The sequence below is a fragment of the Eufriesea mexicana genome, unplaced genomic scaffold, assembly GCF_001483705.2.
Source record: "Eufriesea mexicana isolate 0111107269 unplaced genomic scaffold, ASM148370v2 scaffold2645, whole genome shotgun sequence".
NCBI lineage: Eukaryota > Metazoa > Arthropoda > Insecta > Hymenoptera > Apidae > Eufriesea > Eufriesea mexicana.
The window spans coordinates 555668-578922 of NW_016910703.1; the positions used below are offsets into that span (position 1 = coordinate 555668).

General features: G+C 33.9%; 1 protein-coding gene across 3 annotated transcripts in view; it reads right to left on the bottom strand.

The window, feature by feature from the left end:
• Window positions 1-23255, bottom strand: part of LOC108550245 (neurotrimin) — a 247502-nt gene that overhangs the window by 27484 nt on the left and 196763 nt on the right. For all 3 annotated transcript variants that reach the window (XM_017903943.1, XM_017903944.1, XM_017903942.1), the window contains 3 exons: window positions 15356-15459; window positions 8672-8879; window positions 6221-6376 (listed from right to left, as the gene is read on the bottom strand). In XM_017903943.1, coding sequence (XP_017759432.1) covers window positions 6221-6376; window positions 8672-8879; window positions 15356-15459 — 468 coding nt within the window. The remainder of the gene's footprint in view (window positions 1-6220; window positions 6377-8671; window positions 8880-15355; window positions 15460-23255) is intronic.

A 23255-nucleotide genomic window follows, 5' to 3' on the forward strand; every position in this document is an offset into this window, starting at 1 on the left:
TTTATCATTTTCATTAATATTTTGTGTTCTTTTTAGTTCAAAAAATTTTCCTCGATTTATTTTTAATTGTTTGTTATACACTCCAGATATCTTCATCTTCGTTTCTCGCCTGCAAAGAGTTAATGATAAATATTTCTTCCTACCGAAAAATTTATGAAATGTAATACCGTTGATTTATGTAAGACATAAAATTTTGTGAAGATCTCCCTACAAACAGGGACTATTCAAAATATAATGTTCCGAATTATTCATCCTTCTAAATAGCGAGGAACTGATTAATGAACTTTACAAAATTTCTCGATAGCTAATACATTTTAGAGTTTATCCTGCATTAGAATTACAAAGTGTTTCAATTTCGAGACCAGACATTTTATTCGTTAATTTTTATTTCTTCAGTGTGGGAAATTGTATCGTTCAAAATTTAAAGAATAAGTTGAAATCGAAGTTCCAGAGTTATTAAATATTCATCGAACTACTTTAACGCTATGTTTTTCCTTCTCCTCAATTAATTCCAGGTAAAGTTCAAGTAAACACTTCAGGGAACAGCCACTGATCGTTTTCTGAACACGAGCATGGGCGATTCGTTACCTCCTTCAATTCGAGATTCCTCTACTCCTCTTTGTTTCCACCTTCTTGTTTTTTCTTCGTTTCCTACCACCTTTCTGAACGAACGGTTGGAACCAAGGAACTAAATCTCTCTACCGTCTTTCCCCTTACACTCCGCCCACAGGTGTCTCGATCCCATTTCTTAAATGTACCTCTGGACACGCGTGTGTTTTACAAAATTCGATTTCTTTTGTCACTTCTCGTAAACATTCTTTTCGCTCTCCTGAATTCGATGGAAGCTTGAAAATGGCGCTGGTGTGTACACATCTACAGTACCCACGTACGATATTGCACGAAATTCTTAGAGCATTGCAACACTGTAACTTGGTTCCTGAATTTTACTTTCATGTTGATATCGTTATTCGATAGATTTCTATTTTAGATACAGTTGAGGTATACTACTACATCGTACATTCTTTTATTTACGTTAACTAAGTAACATTTATTGTTCGATTAATTATTGTTTGACAATTTAGAATTGTCGTCGACGATTAACGATATTCAAATCATTGCGAATTTGCTACATAACACGTTCAATGCTTGTAATATTTTTGGTGCGTTACAAGGGGCGAAAAATTGAAGAAACGGTTCGAGCAAGATGAGTTCTAACTATGTCACTGGTATATTATAGTTGACCATAGGTTCTATCATTTCTATTTTTTGAATTGATCCACTATCTGAAATTACTTATTAGAAATTAGAATAGTTATTAGTTACGAAAGATTTGAATTGAACGTGAATAAGTTGAATATACCGGTGATCAGGTGTAAGACGAAACTGACATCGGTCAAGAGCATACTTTCGTCGTAGGTGGAAGGCGCATGGAAGCCATCAGACGGCCGGTAATGGCGTTAGAGAGAGGTTCTCGAGTCCCAAAGGGGCAACACATCAGTTAGTAGCTGTTGGTTTGTGTGCGTGCCGTATTCACAGCCATGATATTTTGTCCAATTACGCCGATAATCTGATGCTTCTATCAAATGACGTGCTGCTCATATAGCGACATATGTGTCCAAGGATAACCTCCGATATACGATTGGCTAGTGATATCATCTCCTAATCAGCCGTTGATGGCTCAACGAGGTATGCAAATTGATTGGCGTTTACATGAATTCTGAGCCATATTTCACACGTTCACCTCGATCTGTGAGCCCTTCGGGCGATTTGTAACATTCATGGTGTAAGAATTTTTCCACGATTATCCACATTGTAGAGTATGAAGCTTAATTGAACGATATTCGTTGTGATACTTATGTAGCTATTAATTAGCAGAATATAAAGTAAACGGGAAAGTTTACACGTAAATCTATTACATGAACTCAATAAGCATGTGAACGAAACATTTTTTAATCATTTATTTCTATTATGTTAACATTTGATTATAATAACTACAATTTATTCTTCATAAACGTTGAAAATATTTCCTGAGCGTTTTTCTACCTTCTTCCATTTTACTATAAAAAATACGGGTTGTTCGTGTGCAATAACAATATGGATTATCAAAAGAGCAACTGTCAAAAGAGTTGATTCATGTATAAATTTTTTAATATTTTTTCAATTTCTTTCTTTTAGTTTTTATAAAACTCAATGCAGTAAGTAAAATTTCTTGTTTTTGTTCGTTTCTAATTATATTGTGTCGTATACAGCGATAAATTTATTTCAGTATCTTGTCCGAGTTTGAAATTATGAATGATGATGATATCGTTCCATCTATTCTAGTTGAAAGAAACGAGTACGAATATGTATATAGATGAAGACATGTCAGATTCATACACTATCACTCTACCCAGTAAAGGTGCAAATGCATTGGATATTTCGCATGGAGATGAGCAAGAGCACAAGAAGCAATAAATCACGAACATTTCAAATATTCGCCCTGAAGGAAACACGAAACTTCCCTGTCTCTTGAAACGATTAATTTGTCTCCAATATTTCATTTACTGCATTTGCTTTTAAATGCAACGAGCATATTCCTCTCGAAATTGTTTTCTTTCTTCTTCGTTTTATGACACGTTTTCAACGTCGATTTAAGCAAAAACTAATCCAAAACTAATTGGATTAGCAAAACTAAAGTAAAACTAATTTGTCCCTCTATTCTTTCATTTAATCGATGTTTCTCCGTATCCGAGTATTTAAATTTCATTTCAATAACAGTCAAATATAAGCGGCAAATTTCCATAGACAATATTATAGTAGCCAATTCCGGAAGAGTCTCCAAAATTATGTAGGATTCTTTACAAAGAAAGTGGTTGGTTAAACAGTGATATATATAAAACTAAAAGACAACGCAAAGCAACTATATAGGATTTTTTTCGTGACTCCTTTCTACTTCTCGCTACGAGGCTTCGCATGACACTCTCGAAAAAGGATCGTCCCTCGCTTTCCCTAATTGTTCTTAAAAACTGTCCTGGCTCCGATTTTCGAAAATATTACAGACCCATCGACGTATCTAGTTTTCATCCTCTCTATTCACTTCCTGGTTTATGATCCTTTTCCGCTTAGGGTTCTTAAGCATACGATACTACAATATTCGTATATCGCATAAACGCGTCTGCAACTTAGAATGGGATAAAATCGACGAATTCGATATAGAAACATTTCTACATCGACTTATTCTGTAATATTCAACCACCATGTTCTGCACGTTCCATCCCCGGCATACGACACTCGACCATCGATCGAAACCCCGTTCTTTCGTGGACACGATAAACAGTAAATATCATTCGCGTCAATGGCTATTCATTCCTTTCGAATTACATTAATTCCTGCATACCCGCTAATGGCCGTTGAACAGGCGATGATATAATACAACTGGAGCATTTTTATCCGGGGCCACAACGATTCAACGCATACATATTTATCAGAGAACAGTTTATACGGCGGAGTTAGGGTGAGGCGTAAGCTTCGAAAGCCTCGTCTGAGCGTCTGAACCCGAGTATGCCTCGAGGGCAATGAAAATTTAAATTAGAGCAGAAATTAAATCCGGCCTTTATCCGATATTGAGAAAATCCTTTGGAACCGACAGACTGTCTGACGTCCTGCTATCCTGTACATCTTTGCCCATTGCTCTTTCCTCCCTTGTGTGTCCGTGCGGTGCAGGGCTGTACGTACACACGAAGGAAAAGGGGATGGCGTGACAGGATGAGGAAGAGCAGAGAGAATGAAAGTTGGAGCGGTATCGCGCTTCCCACGCCTTTCATAATTAGTAATTAAGAAAGTAATTAGCATCGATCGGGGCGACCTCTGCCTCGGGACTCTTTGCTGAAATGTCTTTGCTATTTTTAATAGAGGATCGCCATAAGACGGTGATCGATTATTTACGACGTTCAGCGATCAAACCTTCCTTTACGTGAAAATACCTCGGCGTAAGCTTTCTTTGCGAGTACGACACTGGGATATCGATTCGTAGGATTTTATTGATTAAGGCCACGAAATGGCGTGTCCAGAGTTTTCGACTTATCGACAGAAGCGTCGAACTGCTCAGGGCATCATTGATCTTTAAACTTTAGGGACACGCTCGGAACACGCGTTATCTGACTGATGATGGAACTCTATTCGGCAAAAGTGTTGAGTATTGTTAATTATGAAACTTGTTTATATATAGTTATCTTTTAATTATGCAATGTATGAATTTCAAGTCAAGCACAGATGATTGAAAAGAGGCTGACATGGTGTAATAAGAAAATTAATAATAATTTTGATTAAGTGTATTCATAAATTTGCATATTTGCGTACTTGCACAAGTAACATCACTAACTCTTCAGTATTATAATTTTGGTAATGTTTTAACTATATTTGTGTGTATAAAAATAATATCCTTCCTGTCCGTCTATGTCTAGTCGACTTAATTGAAATTAATTATTTTGAGTAATGGGCAATATAAAATTCATTATTTATTTTCATTTGGAAGCATCGCAAACGTGTCAAAACTTAAATTAATTCTTTACTATTTAATTTCATTCCACGCTTTTTCCTGTCAGTAGATTAAAACGAGACAGATTTCTATCGATCTTATAGCTAAAATTGCCATACTGGTATCGATTCTCAAACGATAGTTCTATTATTATTGATATATTAATAACAGATCTGGAAATTGCAACTTCTAGACCCAATTTAGCTACTGAAATTACGGAACAGCTTGTTTGTCAGACAATGCACAAATTTCAATTGCTGTCCGAAGCGTAACGTTTCCTAACTAGAACTTCCGAAGTGTTATACATCAAACTATATTCTTCAATGTAGTCTAGCACTTGAGCAATGTGTATATAATCACTTACGTGGTTACACAAATTTTGGAACTACAATTTTATGTCATTCAATATCTCGTGATATCCCATATTTTAATTATACATTTTCACAAAATTATTAAATATCTCAATTATTTTTAAATTTATTTTCTGTACTGTATTAAATAACATTTGATTTTACTTATATTTCATTATGTGCAGATCAGTATTTTTGATAATTTAATTGTAAATATCCAGTGATTAATTTTCCGAGCACAAATCTTTCAAGCAATCAAGGTTAACAATTTTTCTCTAATTAAAAAATTAAATTTATTAATGAAATTAATTAATTTAAGCTGACGAATATCATAGCCTTGAAATCAATACTGCATGATCTGTACTGATATTGAAGGCGTAATTTTGTAGTATATTTTCCACGATTAGCAGATTAGAAGACACAAATATGAAGTGTAATTTTCTTGGAATAATACATAATCTTTAGAGAAAATATTTCATTCGCTTCAGCTCATTTTCGTGTTTCTTGAAAGGTGCATGAAGGATAGAGAAAAATAAGTAGCTAAGTGTCAGAGTTTAATACGGTTAAAGTGAATATGATCTTTCAGCAAGTTTGACATACAAAAGGAAGATCGTTTCGGTCGTTTGCTTTTTGTGCAGCTTCCGAAAAAGCGATATCATGTGTGAAGTGGCGCTAGTTGTATCCGCGTGGCTATCGATTGTCGAACTGGGAACTTTCCGGAAACGACGATTCAACTCTTGAATACATTTCACACGAAAGTTTCACAACACGAGCCAGATATACCGAATTCATGAATAATTTCGTTTTAATTGCCAGCCAGTAGTTCGGTAATAATTAATCACTAAAATGGCAACGAAATAATCGATATTTAACTTCTATCCTCCTTGTGTAACACAAAAACATTCGAAATTACGATTCGACATTATGATTATCATATTTTATAATTTAAATTATTTAAAATGATATATATAGAAACAAATTTTTAATATTTCTATATGTAATGAATTTCTATCGTTTATTAAAAATTTCGTTGATATATTTCAGAAAATAATATATTTTTATGCCATAAGCTTATAAGAAACATCTAATAAAATAAAGAAATTCATCTAATGCTTAATTCAATCCTCATAACTTTATTTTGTATCACAACATTTGAAAAACCACAAAGTCACTTGGTAGAGGTAATAACTTTATCATTTTTACGTTCCATATGTATGCAACTTTACTTAAAAAATATCTGGGGCCGAGTGAGTTCGAGTTAGTTAACAGATAAAATTATTTTCAGATTTTTAGAAGTGTAAATTGTATGTGGACGATAATTAAATTCAGGAAGAAATTGCTGATAAAAACTCACCGGTTTCCCCGTTGTAACTTATGTCCTTTCCATCTTCCCTGCGCCACATGATGTAAGGTTCTGGATATCCGGAAGCTTTACATGTCAGTATTACATTCAAACCTTCGCGGACGACCATATCTGTGCTGGTTTCCTTCGTGCGAATGGAGGGCGACACTGCAATGAAGAAAACGTGCGAAATTCGAGTGAGTAATCGTTCTGTACACTTCGCAAAGTGATTGAGTTTTTGTAAGTAAGTACTTTAGTCCTATGTCATGTGGGATCAATGTTAATTCAATAGAGTCCCTTTCAGTGTATAAACTTGTACAGCTTAACGAACTTCGAAATCTTTTACTCCTTACTAGCTTGTTTTAACGTTTCTGATTAAACATGAATCGATATTATTCGTCTTGAGTGTTTGAACATTCGTATTACTTCAGAAATTTCTAATTCTTTTCTACAAAATAAGTTTTGTCACTTTCCAAATTTATCGTGCTATAAAAATCGAAATAAATACTATTATATAATATAGTAAATAGTATAATAGATATTCACGTATTTTTTCGGACATACTTCAATTTACACGCGATATTATGCTATTCATGAAAAGCGAATAGCGAACTTTCTCATTATTCCACATAAATTGTGAATATTCCCAACGGAAAATGGGAAAATTTTAAAATGAAACTTTTTTTTTATGGAAATGGAGACGTTTCAAAATTTTTCCAATGAATGTTTATTCTGTACCAATAACTAGTAAAAACTTTTTTTAGTAACTCAACGGTAATTTTCGATAATGGAGAGGAACATTATAACTAATATAGTTAATAAAACTTATTTAAGGAGAGAAAGCGCAAATTCTTTTTTGTTTTCGTTATATATAAAATTGCATGTATTGACGTGCAGAAAGTTCGTTTATGCACTTAATATATCGCAAAAGATTTACCCTACGCTTTGCTATTTGAACTCCAAAACAATGATTTCTTGCCTACAAAGAAATTAATTTTTACGTACACTCTTGATCAAATGCCTTGTATATAATTACTATCTCGCCACATATTATTAACTTAGTGACAGTAAACTCGTTTCGTTGGCTCATTTTCTAAAGGAAGCACCTGGTGGAAATATTTGCAAATCGTTAAATAAATTTATCGAAGCAGTGTCGGTTGTACATATGGTAATATTTGCATTATCATTCCACTATTTTATGAATTAATTACCTATAATCGACACTTCAGGTTCTAGATCAATGAACAGGATTAATGATCCCTCACGTGACCGAGTCGCTATTTAACTACGAGGTATTAATGATAAACTCTGTCCAGCGAGAATTTGCTTAACCGACCGAGCAAAGTCTAAATTTGCTGTTAATTAGATGTCGTTTCTAAAATGGGCTCGACCAAAATCGATAGCGATAATTCACTTGAAATCGATAACATTTCTGCTTCGTCTTGATATTTGGCTCCGATAAGTGAAATATGAGTTGGTGTTATTAATCGTTTGTGTCGATATTTGAATGAAATTATGTTTGTGTTGTAAGAAATATATAACAATTCACAAAATATTCGCAATCTTGTTAATTATAATACACCATATGACGCACGATTAATTAACAGAATTTTTGTCAATTTATTATCTTCAGTGGTTTATTTTATGTTGCATGCGACGTCATCTTTACTTTGCGTTTGCAAAGAGTTAAGCTTCTTCCAATTTTTAATTCTCACAACGTCGTTCATATCAATAATAATTAGTAGAGGTAATCTTCAATCTTGATAATTTGTTATGTTTCAAAATATTACGTATCTTCCTATTAATATCACAATAATAGGTTTTTGAATTTTAAAAAGGGGGATGCAAATGAAAGTGTTTCTATTTTCAGCGATCAGAAATCTGTATTACGATAGAATCGATTCACGAAACTCAAATAGTGTTCCTTTGAAATCAGTTTTTTTTTACGAAGTGATAAATAATATTGCTATCATCTTAGAACTGTAATTTTTGACTAATTGTTCGCTAATCTTAAGGAAACCTGTGTACTTCGGCTGTTGATTGAATATCGGAAGCCTAATGACTTCTAACCCAGTTTAACAACTAACTGGAAATCTAATTGCTTCAAAGACTAACTGAATCGAGCTGACTAATACTGGTCGCTTAATTGCTTTAACGGTGTTTAAATGTTTCGTTACTGACGAGTTATCAATTGAATACTAATAAATATATAGTTTTATACTCCTGAAATCTAATGAATCTCCTTTTTAGAAATTTATTACGTTAAAATAGCGTTTCAAGTGACAATCAAAGAATTAAAGTTTTTGCTTTTCAAATATCTTCTTCTTGTCGTTTTGGCAAAATGTGTTATTCTTTGTGTGCAACAGAAGCTTCTTTTAAAATAGAATTTTTTTAATCAAGAAAACCATATTTCACAAGCATCTTATGAATTCTAGTAACGTCAAGATGTAATAACGAGCTTACCTACAACATCCAGGTAGCCTTGTCGGCTCCTCATCGGCTCTGTGTTCACCTGACACATATACCACCCACGATCCACCTCTTCAACCTCCTTTATGTGAAGGTACCATGTGCGATGGTCATTGTACTTCAACGAGATCCGTGGATTTTGTGTGATGACTTTATGGTGGATGGTCAAGATAGTCTGTGTATCGACGCGCACCCATGCCACCTGAAACAGACATGCGTAGACACGTGCTATGTGTTTGCTTAGGATAATACTGTTATCTTTGTATATTACTATAAGGATGAGGTATACATGTTAGTCTCTTTCATGACTGCGTAACTGCCATGAAGTATTATATTAATGAAAAGAAAAAAAAGCAAAAAATCATTTAATGGAAGTACTGTAGTTTTACTTTCCAATTCTTTTTCCGTTTTAAGTTTTTAATTTTAGCATTTCAATAGAAATTTTTAAGATTATTAAATGTAATCGATGGATTTTATTTTTCATGAGAAAGTGAAAGTGAATGTTTTATTATATCCTATTTTCCTAATACTAGTGAAGTTAATGCTAATGAAATGCATGTACTAGTAAAATTAATGCAAGTGAAATTAATAAGAAAATAGAGTTGTTGGAAAAATGTATCACGTCAGGTCGGTTAAATTAGTTTGTCCTACAAGAAATATTTCACAATCGAATGAAATTGAGTAATTTCTTAATGAATCAAATAGTAAATAGTACAATAATCACAGTATATTTAATACTCCTTTTCAGTGAGAAAAAATATAGAAATTAAGTCAGACGAGTGAATATATGAAATGCCTCCCATGCCAGAAATATACTAGGCTAGATTGAAACCAAATTTGGACATGTTGATGAATTAAAAAGATAGATATCAGTATCTTATATAATAAATTTTTAACAGTGTATATAATAGTATTTATTTAATGCAAATCATTAGTAATATATCTCAAATTTAGATTTCATGAATCGAAGTAATTTTTATAACATGGAGTAGTACAATAATTATCTCATTATATTTCCATCCAATTTGTGCAATACTTAACATTTAACATTTTGTTGGATAGCGCGAAAAATGGAAGCTCCTAATGGAAGTAAACTCGTGGGAAGTTATACATACTTTATAAGGAAAACCATTTATCTTCGTCACTTGAATATCAGCTTCATTACTTAGGTTATTAAAAAATTTTCTCGCAAGAGATATTTAAATGTCACTTTTAATCATTTTTCTTGATTCCATTAAGTTTTTAGCAGTCTTTATATACTAATAATTTAACGCGTATTCATTATTCTACTAAAAGTATGAGGATACTTAAAAAATACTCAAGAATGGCACAATTCTTGTCTTTGAATATGAAAGATAAAAATATTTTCAGAGTTAGATGTTCCTATTCTACTTAAAAAAATTTTCCATGCTATGTAAAATTTGTGGATTAAATATAAAATAAAGAAAAAGAAATTTAATATATTTTACCAAAGGTAGTGTAGCAAGTATACGGTTGAACAGGCAGGAAAAGATATTACTTCATGCAGTTCGTGTTACCGTATATCGTGTACGTTGTCTAACAAATTTTGTATCCAATAATCATACATGGTTAACGCAAATGCATCGGGAACGCTTTATACAGTTCTCGCACAATTACTGATTGCCAGTATAAGAGACGTTGTAACGTAATGGCGTATGTTAATCAAAATTTGTTTAAATTTTTTTCCATAAATTGCAGAAAATACCGATGAAAGTAAAATATACATACACAAAGAACCATATAAAAATTTGGTCTTTTTTGAGAATTATACATATTTTACTAAATATCGTCTTGTGATATAATTTTGTGTATTTATCTGATTGCCTTCGTGCTTTAACTCCTTCGCTTACAATATCGTGTGAGACTTCAAATGAGGGGCGTGGTTTCTAGCTATAGAGCCCAATGTAAGCAACACTGGTCAGACTCCTGGTTAATTTTCGTCGATGTCTTTCAGCCTTTCTTGCGTGTTTATTCTTGAAACGACCCGACGTGTGACCGACTTCGTTATTGATTATGACGTGACCATCGATACTTAAGTCGTAAGGTAATAGGTTAATTTCCTGCACTCATACTACGTGTACTTGGTTATTAACATTCGATTGCGTTGTTAGTTGTAATAAGATTACATTTTATACATGTATGTATACCTCGTTATATTATCTCGTACTTGATAAATATTAATTGTAATAACATATTTTAGCATGTTCTAGTTATGTTTCTTAAACATAATTTCTGCATAATGTGGGAAAAATCTTTTCCTTGGTGTATCTCAAAATGAAATTTTACTTCGTTCGATGGTGAAAGTTCAAGAAAATCGAGAAAAGGATTAACGAAGTTTTCTACCATATTGTTCGGTAGTAGGACGTTGGTATCTTTTTTAGCACAACATTTACTAGATTATGGTTTTACTAAGGAAATCAGGATTTAATGGCATCTAACTGTTTTAACCTTTTTATCCTGGCTTCTTCATAACCGTTCTCGCAAGGAAAATTTTACAAAATGACTACGGTTCCCCGAAGTCCAATATTATCGTTATATCGTAATTTATTTCGTCAAATTATTCGAAGCTGTAAATATCTATATTCTTGTTTCATGTGATTGATTTTTCATATTTGGAGGCATAAATTAAAGGTATTCGCTCATAGAATTGCTCGTGCGTTTATTTTCGATCCATTTGATCCGTGGTGTTTTCTTTTGCAGAGCTTTGGAAACCCCATACAACATCGTTTCGTTCCTATTTCTCGCTTAATCCAATATAACGGTTGGCTTGTATGCCATATCCTTCTTGGATCTTCGAAACTTTCACAGAATCCAGCGTATAGAGGGCTAAATGTAAGATGGCTCAGAATCTACCGCATTTTCTTTCCTTCGTCGCTAAGCTTTTTTGTATGACTAAGAATTCTCGAGGATAGATGAAAACGCGTTAAAAGTTTATGAATCTCTTTACTACGTTGTTGCATATCTCTTAATATAAGAAGAGAGTTACGCAAATCGCCTTACGTTTAAAGATAGACGTCGAAATGAAATATAAATGATTGCTGCTGTGTACAAATAGGCATCGAAGGATATATTACAGTACAATACAATACTTTTATGATTTGTCTTTTATTGTTTTAAATTCAGAGTTATGATCTTGTGATGTCGCGGAATGATAAGGACGTTAGTCATGAGAGAATGACTAACGAGTAAAAGAATATAAATAAATGGCGACGATAGTGCAAATGTTTTCTGAGTTACTCTGATACTGGAAAAGTTAAGAAATGCCGAATAGAACATACTTAAGATCTTTTTTGACAGATGAGATACAGCGTAGTTTAAAATTCATGCTATAGAAATTGTAACCCGTAATTGTATTATAAGAGGTGAATCTAGCTACAAAAAAGGAAATAAAAGGTAACGTGCAAGAATTATATCGAATTATTCTTATTATAAATTATTTTCATTTCATGTTAATCGACATGTTTAAAACGTATTAACGCGAGTAACGTTTTCCATAAGAGGCAGCTAATATAGTTAAGTTAATGAAACATATTTCGATATAGTCTTGCAATTCTTTCTGATTTAATTTTATTTCCTTTCTTTTAAAAATTTCCTAATTTTGAAAGAAGAAATAGGAAGTTGTTAATAATAAAAGATAATATAATTGGGAACGAAATGAAACATTGGAACATCTGTCTTTTGATAAATTAATTAACTTTAATGCAGAAATTTGTATTCCGACCACACTGTTTGTACTTTTACTCAAATTCTTCGTTCACTTGATATCTCATTCCCAGAATTATGGTATTCCGGTAGCATTAAGAAGCAGCCTGGCGATAATTTTTCCGGAGGAGCATGTTTTCTGTTCCCTGTAGCCCCGTCTGGGGAATATCATGGCTGGGAAGGTGGTAGAGGATGCTGGCGCCGGGCGTGATGCTTCTTTACGGTGTACGGAATACACCGGATCGGCCAAGAAGGGATCGTGTGAACTGGCGTCGTTACCATATTACCTTAATAATTCAACGTGACACTATCCGTGATGTATTTCCATTGGCGTAACGAACGAGCCAGCCAGCTGAAGTTGACGTTGTTGCGAGTCACGGCTAGAATTACCACCGTCCTGGCCTGGGTATGCTTAGTCGCCCTCGGATGCAAAATTATCAAGCAGACCGTAAAAAAGCTTTGTTCAATAACGAACTTCCACGAGCCGATTATTTGTCTATCGTTGTAAGGTTATTTGATTGAATTTGGAAGTATTTATGATATACAAGTAGTATTTTTATTGAGACTTTGTTTAATACTTTGGTCTGTAGGGCAGGTTAAAATTAGGTGCCAAGATGTAGAAATTACTGTATGGGTATTGAAAAAGAAAATTTCTCCAAATTGCAGGACATGCTTCAATTATATTATATCTCAAGTAAGAGTAGATATTTCGTAAGCTCGTGATACTGTAACCTCGAAGTCAGCATGCAATTCTATTAGCAATATCTTCTGACCCAAGAGTTGTATTTTTCAAAGAGAAGGAACTGGATTATTTTCGGGGATTATTGAAATTATTGAATTTGATTCTGAGAAAGTAAAGGGTGGGAAAGGTGGATTTGTAATGGACCGTGAAGTATGACAGTAATGAGTAATGAGTAGTGAGCTCTTAGATAATCTGAATAATGGAATCATAAAATTATTGCACTTATGTTACTGAAATCTAATTTTATATATTTTATTCAGAAATGTATCTTTGCATATTTTATTTCGACATTATCCCTTTGTTAAATTTATAATTTGTTTAAAAAAAAGTTAGACATTTTTTAACTTCAGGTTTTTTGTATTGAACACTATACGATTCCGTTATAATATTTGTCACGTTTTCATTTCGATCATTCAAAATTTAATGCTCGTTTATTCGCCGACTTGTATGTATTTTTCGTATGTAGAAGGGGTATGAGATAAGGGATTAGAAGGGAGATAATGTGAGGCGTTTTTAGATTCAATTGACTGACGTGCCAGTTGTGTTACCCCTGTGAAATAAATATGGTCGCGTAACTTTTTACGGGACTAACGTCGTTTGTTTTTCTGGTTTCATGTATTTTTACAGGTATAAGTAAACATATATTTCACATATATTTCATTTGTTGGATAAGCTGTGTGACAATTTTGATTGGACTGATATTCAGTTTAAAAGAACTAATATACATTTGTCAGAACTATTGTGCATGAAAAGCAATGAAATTGTAGATAAAAATAGAAATGGTATGACAATTTCCTTGAAAAATATGTTTCGTTTGTGTAAACAATAATTTTGATGAATATAAATTGGTAAACATTTTTAATCATAATGATATTAATCTAAGTTTTATTACGTGCCTATAAATTTTAGCATATTCATAAATATAAATTATTTTTAGAATGTTTAATGAAGTTTCACGATCTAATTAGATCAGTAATTTCCACACGGTATATAAATTTATTTTTATGCTATTTATTTACTTCTATACAAAATATAGCTCTAATTTTATTTGTTTGCCAAATTAAAATATATATTTTGGACGTCCAAAATGAAAGTGTAGTTTGTGTCTAGTTATATAATTTAGTTAATCCTATGAACGAAAGTAAATTAATTAGACGATACAGCATTTTTCATCTCAATAAGTACTTTTCATATTGTTAAGAATAATACTTTGCGAGAATAAAATCAAGAAAACCATACAAGCTAATCCATTCCGAAATATTAACTTTACTCTTACGCGAAAAAGGGAATATGAGCATTTGTACTCTATTCTCAATTCCTTGCTTTAATTTCGTTTTCATATTTTCGTAAAAGTTGTTTACTAATTATTTGCTATATGGTATCCTAAATGCTGAAGGAAATTGTTCAAACTGTAATTAAAATCTCTTGCTTTCACAAATTTTGATGTAGTCAAAATGTTTCAGTAATGGAGATTTTGAGAATCTTATAATTGCATGGTAGTAGACTCAATTTTACCTCGTTTTGTCGTACATGAAAGTCACACGTCTCTGTTGAGATTTTCCTCAAAAAATGTCGTCATTAGATGAAAATTATTGTTTTCCCAGTTACGCTTTAGACGGGCGAAATGCCCTTAATAAAACTACTTTAGTCTTGTTTTTAAAAGTCACGTTCTTTCAGCGCAATTTTCTGTTGCGAAAATGGAGCACCGTAATTTCGAAACTGGATGGCTAAAAGAGCTCTTTAAACGTAATACTTAAAACGTACTAAACAGGTTAACGATATAATTGACACAATTTTCTTAACAAAATTAGATAATTTCGTTTATTATGTTTTGTATCAAAGGTTTAATGTTAATAGTTAGTTTTAAAAACGTGATTATCGAATTATTTTATTATAGTGAAAGGATTTAATACATTGTGGTCCTATATTCAGTTGGATTCTATATTATGTTGCATTCGAATTTTCCGTATATTTTATATATAGTGTATAATCCTTTTAATTTAATTTGTTCAAAAATATGTCAATGTTGATACATTATTGAATAGAAAAATGTGAAAACAGAATTAAATTTTGTTGGCGTTTCCAAGCACGGTTTTTATTATGAACTAGGTGAAAATAAGCGACGAATGAGATTTAAATCGCAAGCGGTTTAAATTAAGTAGAAATCTTCATGGTATACTGTTACAAAATTGTATAACAAAATGGCTCCCTACCTTGTGAGATTGTAGATTGTCGACTACACAGGCTAACATAGCGTCTCTACCCCTTCTTACGGTCACATTCTGGATTTCGTCAGCGAACCTGGGCAAATTTGAGTCTGAAAAATAAATTTAACAGCGTTCTTTTATTGAATGAAGTTTTATTATCGTGGTCATGAAATCTACATGGATTGATTCGAAAATGTTGCTTTGTTTCAGTCCTAAGTGTCGTGTGTCGTTGGATAATGAATTGATCGACAAAGATTTCGAGTTATTATTGTGAGAGCTGCATAACCAGTTCACCCATGGGCATAGGCAGCTTTAAAAGCTTTTGTGGGAAACAGGGTGAAACGAGAGCGAAGGGGTACAAGGGGTTGAAAAGCAACTGCAGTACTAGCTTCCAGATAAGATAAGTTACTTTCGAATCTTTTCGATACAGCTGCACTAAAATCAGAAACATTATGTATCATACTTTAATGTGGTACAACTTTCTATAATAATATTAATATATTCCTACGTGGATTATAGGTACCGCGCGAGTGTGTAGAGAAAAGCAAACATATGATTCATGTAATTTCCACGTGTACCTAATAATTACCTAAATTATATGTCCCATAAATGAGGGTTTTGTCTAAAAACTTAACAGTTTGAGTAAATTTTCTTTTACAATTTATGGTTGAATATTACTTATCCAATTAATAGAATAGATAAATAGATATTAGTGATATATAGATGTCTAATATTATCGATATTGATTCATGCACACAAAGTGATTACGGATACGCTGATAGAATTACACACCATATTCAAGTTCTAATTTTATTTTATTTCAAGTTTCGTTTCTTTTGAGCCTATAAAGAAGATTGTTATTTTTATTGCAATCAATTTATAGATATCAAAAATTACACGAAATTTTAGCAGAACTAATTTGATGAACTTCATTGTTAGAATAATCGATTGACAAGAAGAAACATCGTTCCATTTCTCATAATGTGTCCACTTATTTCTCTATCCTTTAAATAACATACTCGATATTTCAATGGTCGAAAATGAAGCGCCATCGAATTTACTGTTCCTTCGAATGCGTTCTTCATAAAATCAACAGGTTTTCCATTCTGACTGGTACAATACAGGACCATCGAGACTTCGAATCGATATTTCAATCCAACAACGTGGCCAGTGTTGTTTCGTAGGCCTGCTTTCTGCGCATAGAGAAATATGTATGCTTTCACGCATATCCAACCGAGATATATGAGTTCTTCCAATCTCGGGAGATGAACATGTTCATTCCACTCTGAACTACGTTGTATATTATTTTTCATCGAAGATAACTATGTGTATATTTTTGCGCATGAGTACGGAAATTGGAAAGAAATGGAAAAGAGAACGAAAATTCCAATTTTTCTGGAATTTAATGAGGAGGGAGTGACGTGTAACAATCGTAATGTATATAAGTTTTGAATGTTTGATATAGTTCATAATTAATCGAATACTCTGGGAATATTTCTAACGAAATGTGGTTTATCATAATGAAATTTATTTTAATGAAATGTTAATTATTTTATTACATCGTGTTTCGTTAAGATATAGTCATCTTTGATATTCTCATATTATTTTTTTCTTCCTCACTCATTGCTTTCTCATAAGTAAAAATCTGTGAATAATGCGATCTTCATTACTTGGCTTCAAGTATGAGGTACAGTATACTATTTAGAACGGAAGCAGCGTTGACTAAAGATATGAATATTCCATATTTTCAATTTAATTAGATGCTTCCTTCATTGAATTAAATTAAAATCACACAAAGGTTTATGCATCCACGTTCGCTATTAACATTTCTATTCTGAATTAGCATGGAGCTAAGTGCGTTCCACATCACATATTTAATATCACAACCGTGTTAAATTTCAACTAAAATCCAATAATCGTCGACATCGTTTAAGGTAACGAAAATTAAAAGCGTTTGTCGTTTCTCAGTGGAAAGTGTTCAAAGAAATAAATTTTTTTCAAAAGGTTCACTGTTTCTTCATTAATTATAAGCTGCCATCATGAATATTACAGCACTCTGTACTCCGTGCTCCGTTTAATTCTTTCGTATCTTTTAGCCGCAGGCTGAACAATAAAGTTAAAATTTCATGGTGTATACTAGTGTGCACTATGCAGAAGGAAGGGAGTCATAAGTTTGCGGTAATATCATGGTACCGTTCTTCCGTAACGGGTTAATTAAGACAACTGTCGCGTTCCCCAGCTTCGCACTGTATTTTTCCAAAATTGTTACGGACGGTACAATTAGAAGAGATACAGATCTTGATTATTTTATTAGTAATAATAAAAGTAACGCACAAAATAATAATTGTAGCATGAGTAAAAATACATGCTAATGTAAAGAAATTATGCTACATTCTCAAGTGTATTGCGTCCTTTACAGATATGCAAAATATTAATTTCTATGGTCGGAAGCAGAAATTATCATTGGTTAATTGAGTTAAGAAATTCGTATAAATGCCGCATTAAATATAATTTTGGTGCTAGAGGGAGAAAGAGACAAAGAGAGGAGTGAGGCGTTTGGTGAAAGTAGAACGAAATTGAATATCTTAGGAAGAAATTATGAAACCAAAAAATTTCAAAAATAATCGGGGAAATGGAAAGGAGCAAAGAATGAATGTCGAAATGAGTAAGAAATGAGGCTACATTAATGTCGAAAATGCAAGGAGAATTAGAATTGAGGAAGAAATTCAAAGGAAATTTGACGTACCACGCACAATGACAAAACGAAACACGGAAAGAAGTTCGTTTTTAATAATATCTCAAGTAAAGTCGATTTGATACTAAAACTCGGCAATATCGCTGGCTAACGATGCAAAGCGAGCATTCAACGTATTCACGAAGGAGGAACGAACGGGTACAGAGTTGGGTGCAATGCGATGGCGAAAGAAGGGCAGAGGAATTATATTACTGTATCGAAATGAGAGCGTGGTTGAATGAAAATTTGCAACAAACGCGCAGCTACGCGGATATTTGTGGATGGATACGTTTGAATGGGCGGCGGATTAATTAAGCATAGACACCTATGAATTCAAGATATATTTTGGCACGCGAAATCTCTCAGGACTTTATCGTGTTCTTCTCACCCTTTCTTGATTATCCTTGTTCTGTGCCAAAAAGGATAGTTAATTAACGAAAGTATGTTCGCATCTTTCATTGCTGCACAATGAGCCAATGATTGTACAACCTGGGAGATTAGCTTGTAATGACCAGAATTCGTAAGCACGTTTCCTAGAAGTTGTTATCGCGCTGATTAACAAGCTTTGATTAAGGTAAATCTGTTATACACGCACGCTGTATTCCATGGTCTTTGCAAACGATACGCGTTCGAGGAGTGGAGCCTGGGTCACGTAGTCAGGCAGAATAAGTGAAACAGTTCGACGATAGCTGCGCACTGCAATCGCTGTCTACGATCTAATAACAGCCGGTTAACGAAGTCTATTCTAATGGATGCATGTGGTTCGATACGACAGGATAATTTTCACATAACTTCTTCGAAATATGTTCCATGGTTCGACAGAATGTTAGAAAACGTTAGCATAATAAGCATATAACGATTAATTCGGTTTAGAAACATAGAATATAGTGTTGAAATATTTAAAAAAAATTTTCAACGTACAGTACGAGATGTGCTGTTACTATCAATTCGTAGATCAATTTACGTGTCACGTTCCAGTATGCTTTTATTCCAAAGTTCTGAATACTGTAAAAAGTGACCGAGAATCTCTTTCTCATTTTAGGGAGAAAATAGTGAGTAGTGCAGACATGCGGACATAATAGTCATTGTGACGGTCTTTAATTGCGCTGGTTGAAGTATCGAGCACTTGGAGATCTAGAACGAATTCTATTTCCTACCTAGTTTTGTACCTGCAGTTTCGAGTTTCTCGATCTCATTTTTTCTGTTGTCCAATTTCTATTCCTGTTCTGTTTCTTTTCTGATATTAGTTTTAAATTAATGAACTATTTTGCAATATGCGTTGTAGCACTAGTATTAAAATGATATTGCTGTCAGGTAATGTTAGAAATCAATAATCTGAAGATTCTGTGGAATTCTGGTTCAGATGATAAATGTTAATAGATACTGTTGCCAAGTAATCGATTCCTGTCGGCGACATTTTGAAATTTTGATTGCATATAAAGTATGAAGTTGCTAAGTAATAATCCACAAAATTTTGTCTGCTCCTTTTCCGGTACTGTCTTCTAAAAGTAATGGTCTCTTTAAATTACGAAAGGAAATTGCAGATACTGTTTTACTCTTATTGCCACTTATAGCGTACCTCTTATTGAAAGAAATCTTTTCATTTTACTTGAAATATATTGAATTCGACTTTCTCAGTATTCACTTTTAAAGACACTTCAAACACTCACTCTGTCATTAAAGAAAATTAAAGATCCAGCTCCTTTGAATGGTGCACAGTGTATTTGCAACCTTGAGAGGGAATGTTTCCTCAGAGCATGTCATCAATCCTGGCCGTCTGTAAGAACCGCAGGAGCATTTCGAAAAAGTCTTCATGTTTAAAAGGTGATCTAATTTCCTCTGGTTTCGGGTATTTGTCCAGTCTTTCTTGCCGGCATCAGTATCTATTAGACAGCAGTCGTTAGTCAGAATATTCCAAGTGGGAACATGGAAAAAAGGTAGAAAACAGAGTTCCTAATTGGCAAAGCTTCTGTTCGTCACTTCCTCTTCAACTACTTGTAACTGAAACGCGTTTATGTACGAAACTTTCTTGCTACGTTCCACTTAAATTTTGAAGAGATCGAAGCACTTTATTGCTCTTGTTATATGAACTTATTTAATTGCTATTAAACGCGAAGAATTTTTGGTTATTCGTTTTACTCTATTTTTCGTTCGTTATTCTTTCTTGGTTGTTATCATGCATATGATTGCTGTACAGAGTGAGTCAAGCGACTCTATCACTTGAACTTTTTGAAATCTTCTTGTTATGTAAAATAATATTTCAAACGAAAGTTGCTTGATATGTATTAGAGCATGCAGTACTCTAATTGTTTCTTTATTTCTTTGCTCCTTCATCAAGATTCTGGTAATGGATTTTTCATACGCAGAAATTTTGACATACTTGACTGAAGAATATCTTCGTAATATTAATTTTGATTCCTATTTAGTTTAATAATATTTTGCTTCTACAGGCGACAGACATTCGAATTCCATGATAAACTTTTTTATATGAAACGTTCAAACCTTACCTAACCAAACCATATCTTGATGGGGAAGCGGAAAAGTAATGGAAGGATTACCGCATTGTGTGTTCTTTTTGGTACCAACCAACTTTCCTTTGAAACATTTCTTCATGCAATAAATGGTTAACAAAAAAAAAGTTTAAGTGGTATAGTTTCATGACTCGTCCTGTATATTATAGCAGATGCATACTAGCTACAATATATACAAAGTAGTTTAGGTAGTATAACGCAAACTTACTATACGTAACATATTTTTTGCAAAACATTTTGCACATATATCCTATATATACCTATCGTACACATAGGATTGGAGAAAACAGTAACCCAAGTTTCTTAATTTGTGCTAACTTTTTTTCTAAACGCTTCTAAAGGAAAAGTCCCTTTCGTGAAAGAAAATAGGTGCAAAACGAAATTTCAGCGGAAACTCGCAATCGATTGTTACATAAACTTTTACAGGAAACTGTAAAATTTTATTCTCGAATTGCAAGGAGCCGTTCGCCGAGTAGCTTTATTCATGCTCTGCAATGAACTGCAGACCGTGCAGATGAATCGGGCCAGCGCCCCTTGGAAACTGTCTCTTCGAACCGCGGCCAGAGTTCGAGCTGGTAGTCGAATCAACCATTCTCGCCGAGTATTTCGATGAGACGAGATTTTCCGCGAGATAACGCCGTCGATTGTTCTATGCGCCCGTTTCAACAAATGGCTCCTGGAGCTTCGTGTCTCGTCTCTCGCCTCTGAACGCTGCATGTCGGCAGAACTGTTCGAAAAACGGCTAAGACCGTGTGGATATTCGAACGAAACCATGAAGAACATTCTTGAATCGAAAATGACGAACTTTACAGCCGATACTGCTTCCCTAGGGATCGAAGGAAACTTGATCCCATGGCCAGTACCGCGGAAACGAACTCCCAGTTTTATATCGAACTGTTTCCATTAAGGAAAACCTGAGAGTTAGTTACCGATCTATCGAAAGTTACGTTTGAAGTTCAATTATTTATTCCCTGGATTGTCGAAGGACTCTGTTCCCTCTTTCGTTTCTTATCCCCGGCTTTTCAACCCGGTTTTACCCCTACATGAAATCATAGTTCATTGTGGCGGAGATTTATAATGTAGCTAGTTACTACTAAAGTGTGTTGTATAAATAGGAAAGTAGCTTTAGCAAGCCCATGGTCGATGATAGTGTTACCGTTTGGCCAGGAACATTCGTGGTCCGCTGGAATATGGATACAAAAGTTCTTTTACAGCGAAACGAAACTTTTAATCGGCTCGTTCAGCTGGTAGAACGGGATTTTCGAACGAGTAAAATCACCGGGCAAGTCGAATAGCACCCATGGCATGAGGCTCGTAAGGGTTTACCTTAAATGAAGTTAGAGTTTATTGGTTTATCCGAAGCAAACGGAAAGGAACTTGCGCCGAACGTGCTCAATAATCCGTGCCGTGAGATTATCCGGCCCGCTGGCAACGGTTTCTTTCGGTTTTCCTCGCTATCGTCGGTGGTCTTCCCCTGCTCGGAAATCAGGATGGAATTTTAACAAGTTGCGACGGCGTACGCGTGACTGCCTCGACCAGGGAAGACGTACAAAGGCTTATGAAAGTCATGAGCTTCCTCTTACTTGCCACTTTGTGCTCCTGGATAAGCTCGCCTGTCGAAAAGATTATGACAACGCCAGCGAAGCTACTTCCCCATGGTTCAACTTGCTATAGCCTCAGTTGAAAGTTACTCCGGCAACTTTACATTATTCGTGTATTGATTATCCTACATCTATAAAGTGCTGACAAGCTTAAATTTAGTTATATAATCGGTCGATTTTCGATTACGTCCATTTTCTTTTTCTTTTTGCTTTTTCTGTATTTTTTCGACTTGCTTGAATAGTATGTTGCTCCTTTTGATGCTGTATTTCACTTATTCAAGCGATAACTATACTCTGTTCTTTGTATCTTAACAACTCTCCAATATAATACCTGTCCTTTTGTTCTCAAGTATTTCTTAACATTCCTATTACCCTTTTATACTTCGACATGTTTCAGCTTTGTGTTTATTAAATATTTATTGTCTTGGTGTCTCGTTACTCGAATCTTCTCAGTATTTCAATAAATCGTTACCCGTTTATTAGCATTACAAGTTAATTTTTATCGATATTCAATATTCAAGTACTTGCATCCTCTACTACTCGTTTCGACATTCTAAAGATATAATTTTTATGTTCTTTAATGTCAATGTTTCTTATTATTCGTGTTTCTCAGCCTTTTAGCTACCGTAGCACTAACTTTGCCTTAAAATAATTCTTTCTCGGATTTTATTCGAGCTTTTGAATGATTTTATCCCCGGATGTAGTAGTTCAGTAATCCCAGTTCGTTAGCTTTGTTCTTCGTTTCTTCTTTTTGGATGTCCGCAATACGCATCACATAGTCAGATTGCAAATGAACCGGAGTTCATTAAAATTAACACAATGAATAGCCAATGCTAATTGCATATTGATAATTCTTCGCGAACACCTTGGGTTTAAGGATCTTTGCATAAATCTACGCCGCTGAGCTCCAAGTCCCGACATTTCTTGCCCGGCCAAGCCGTATTTCAGGATCAAATTCGACGGAGATAAAATATATTCGCGGCGCGGCAGGGGCAGCGATAAATCAGGCAATAAATGAAAGCCCAACGAAGCGAGGGAGG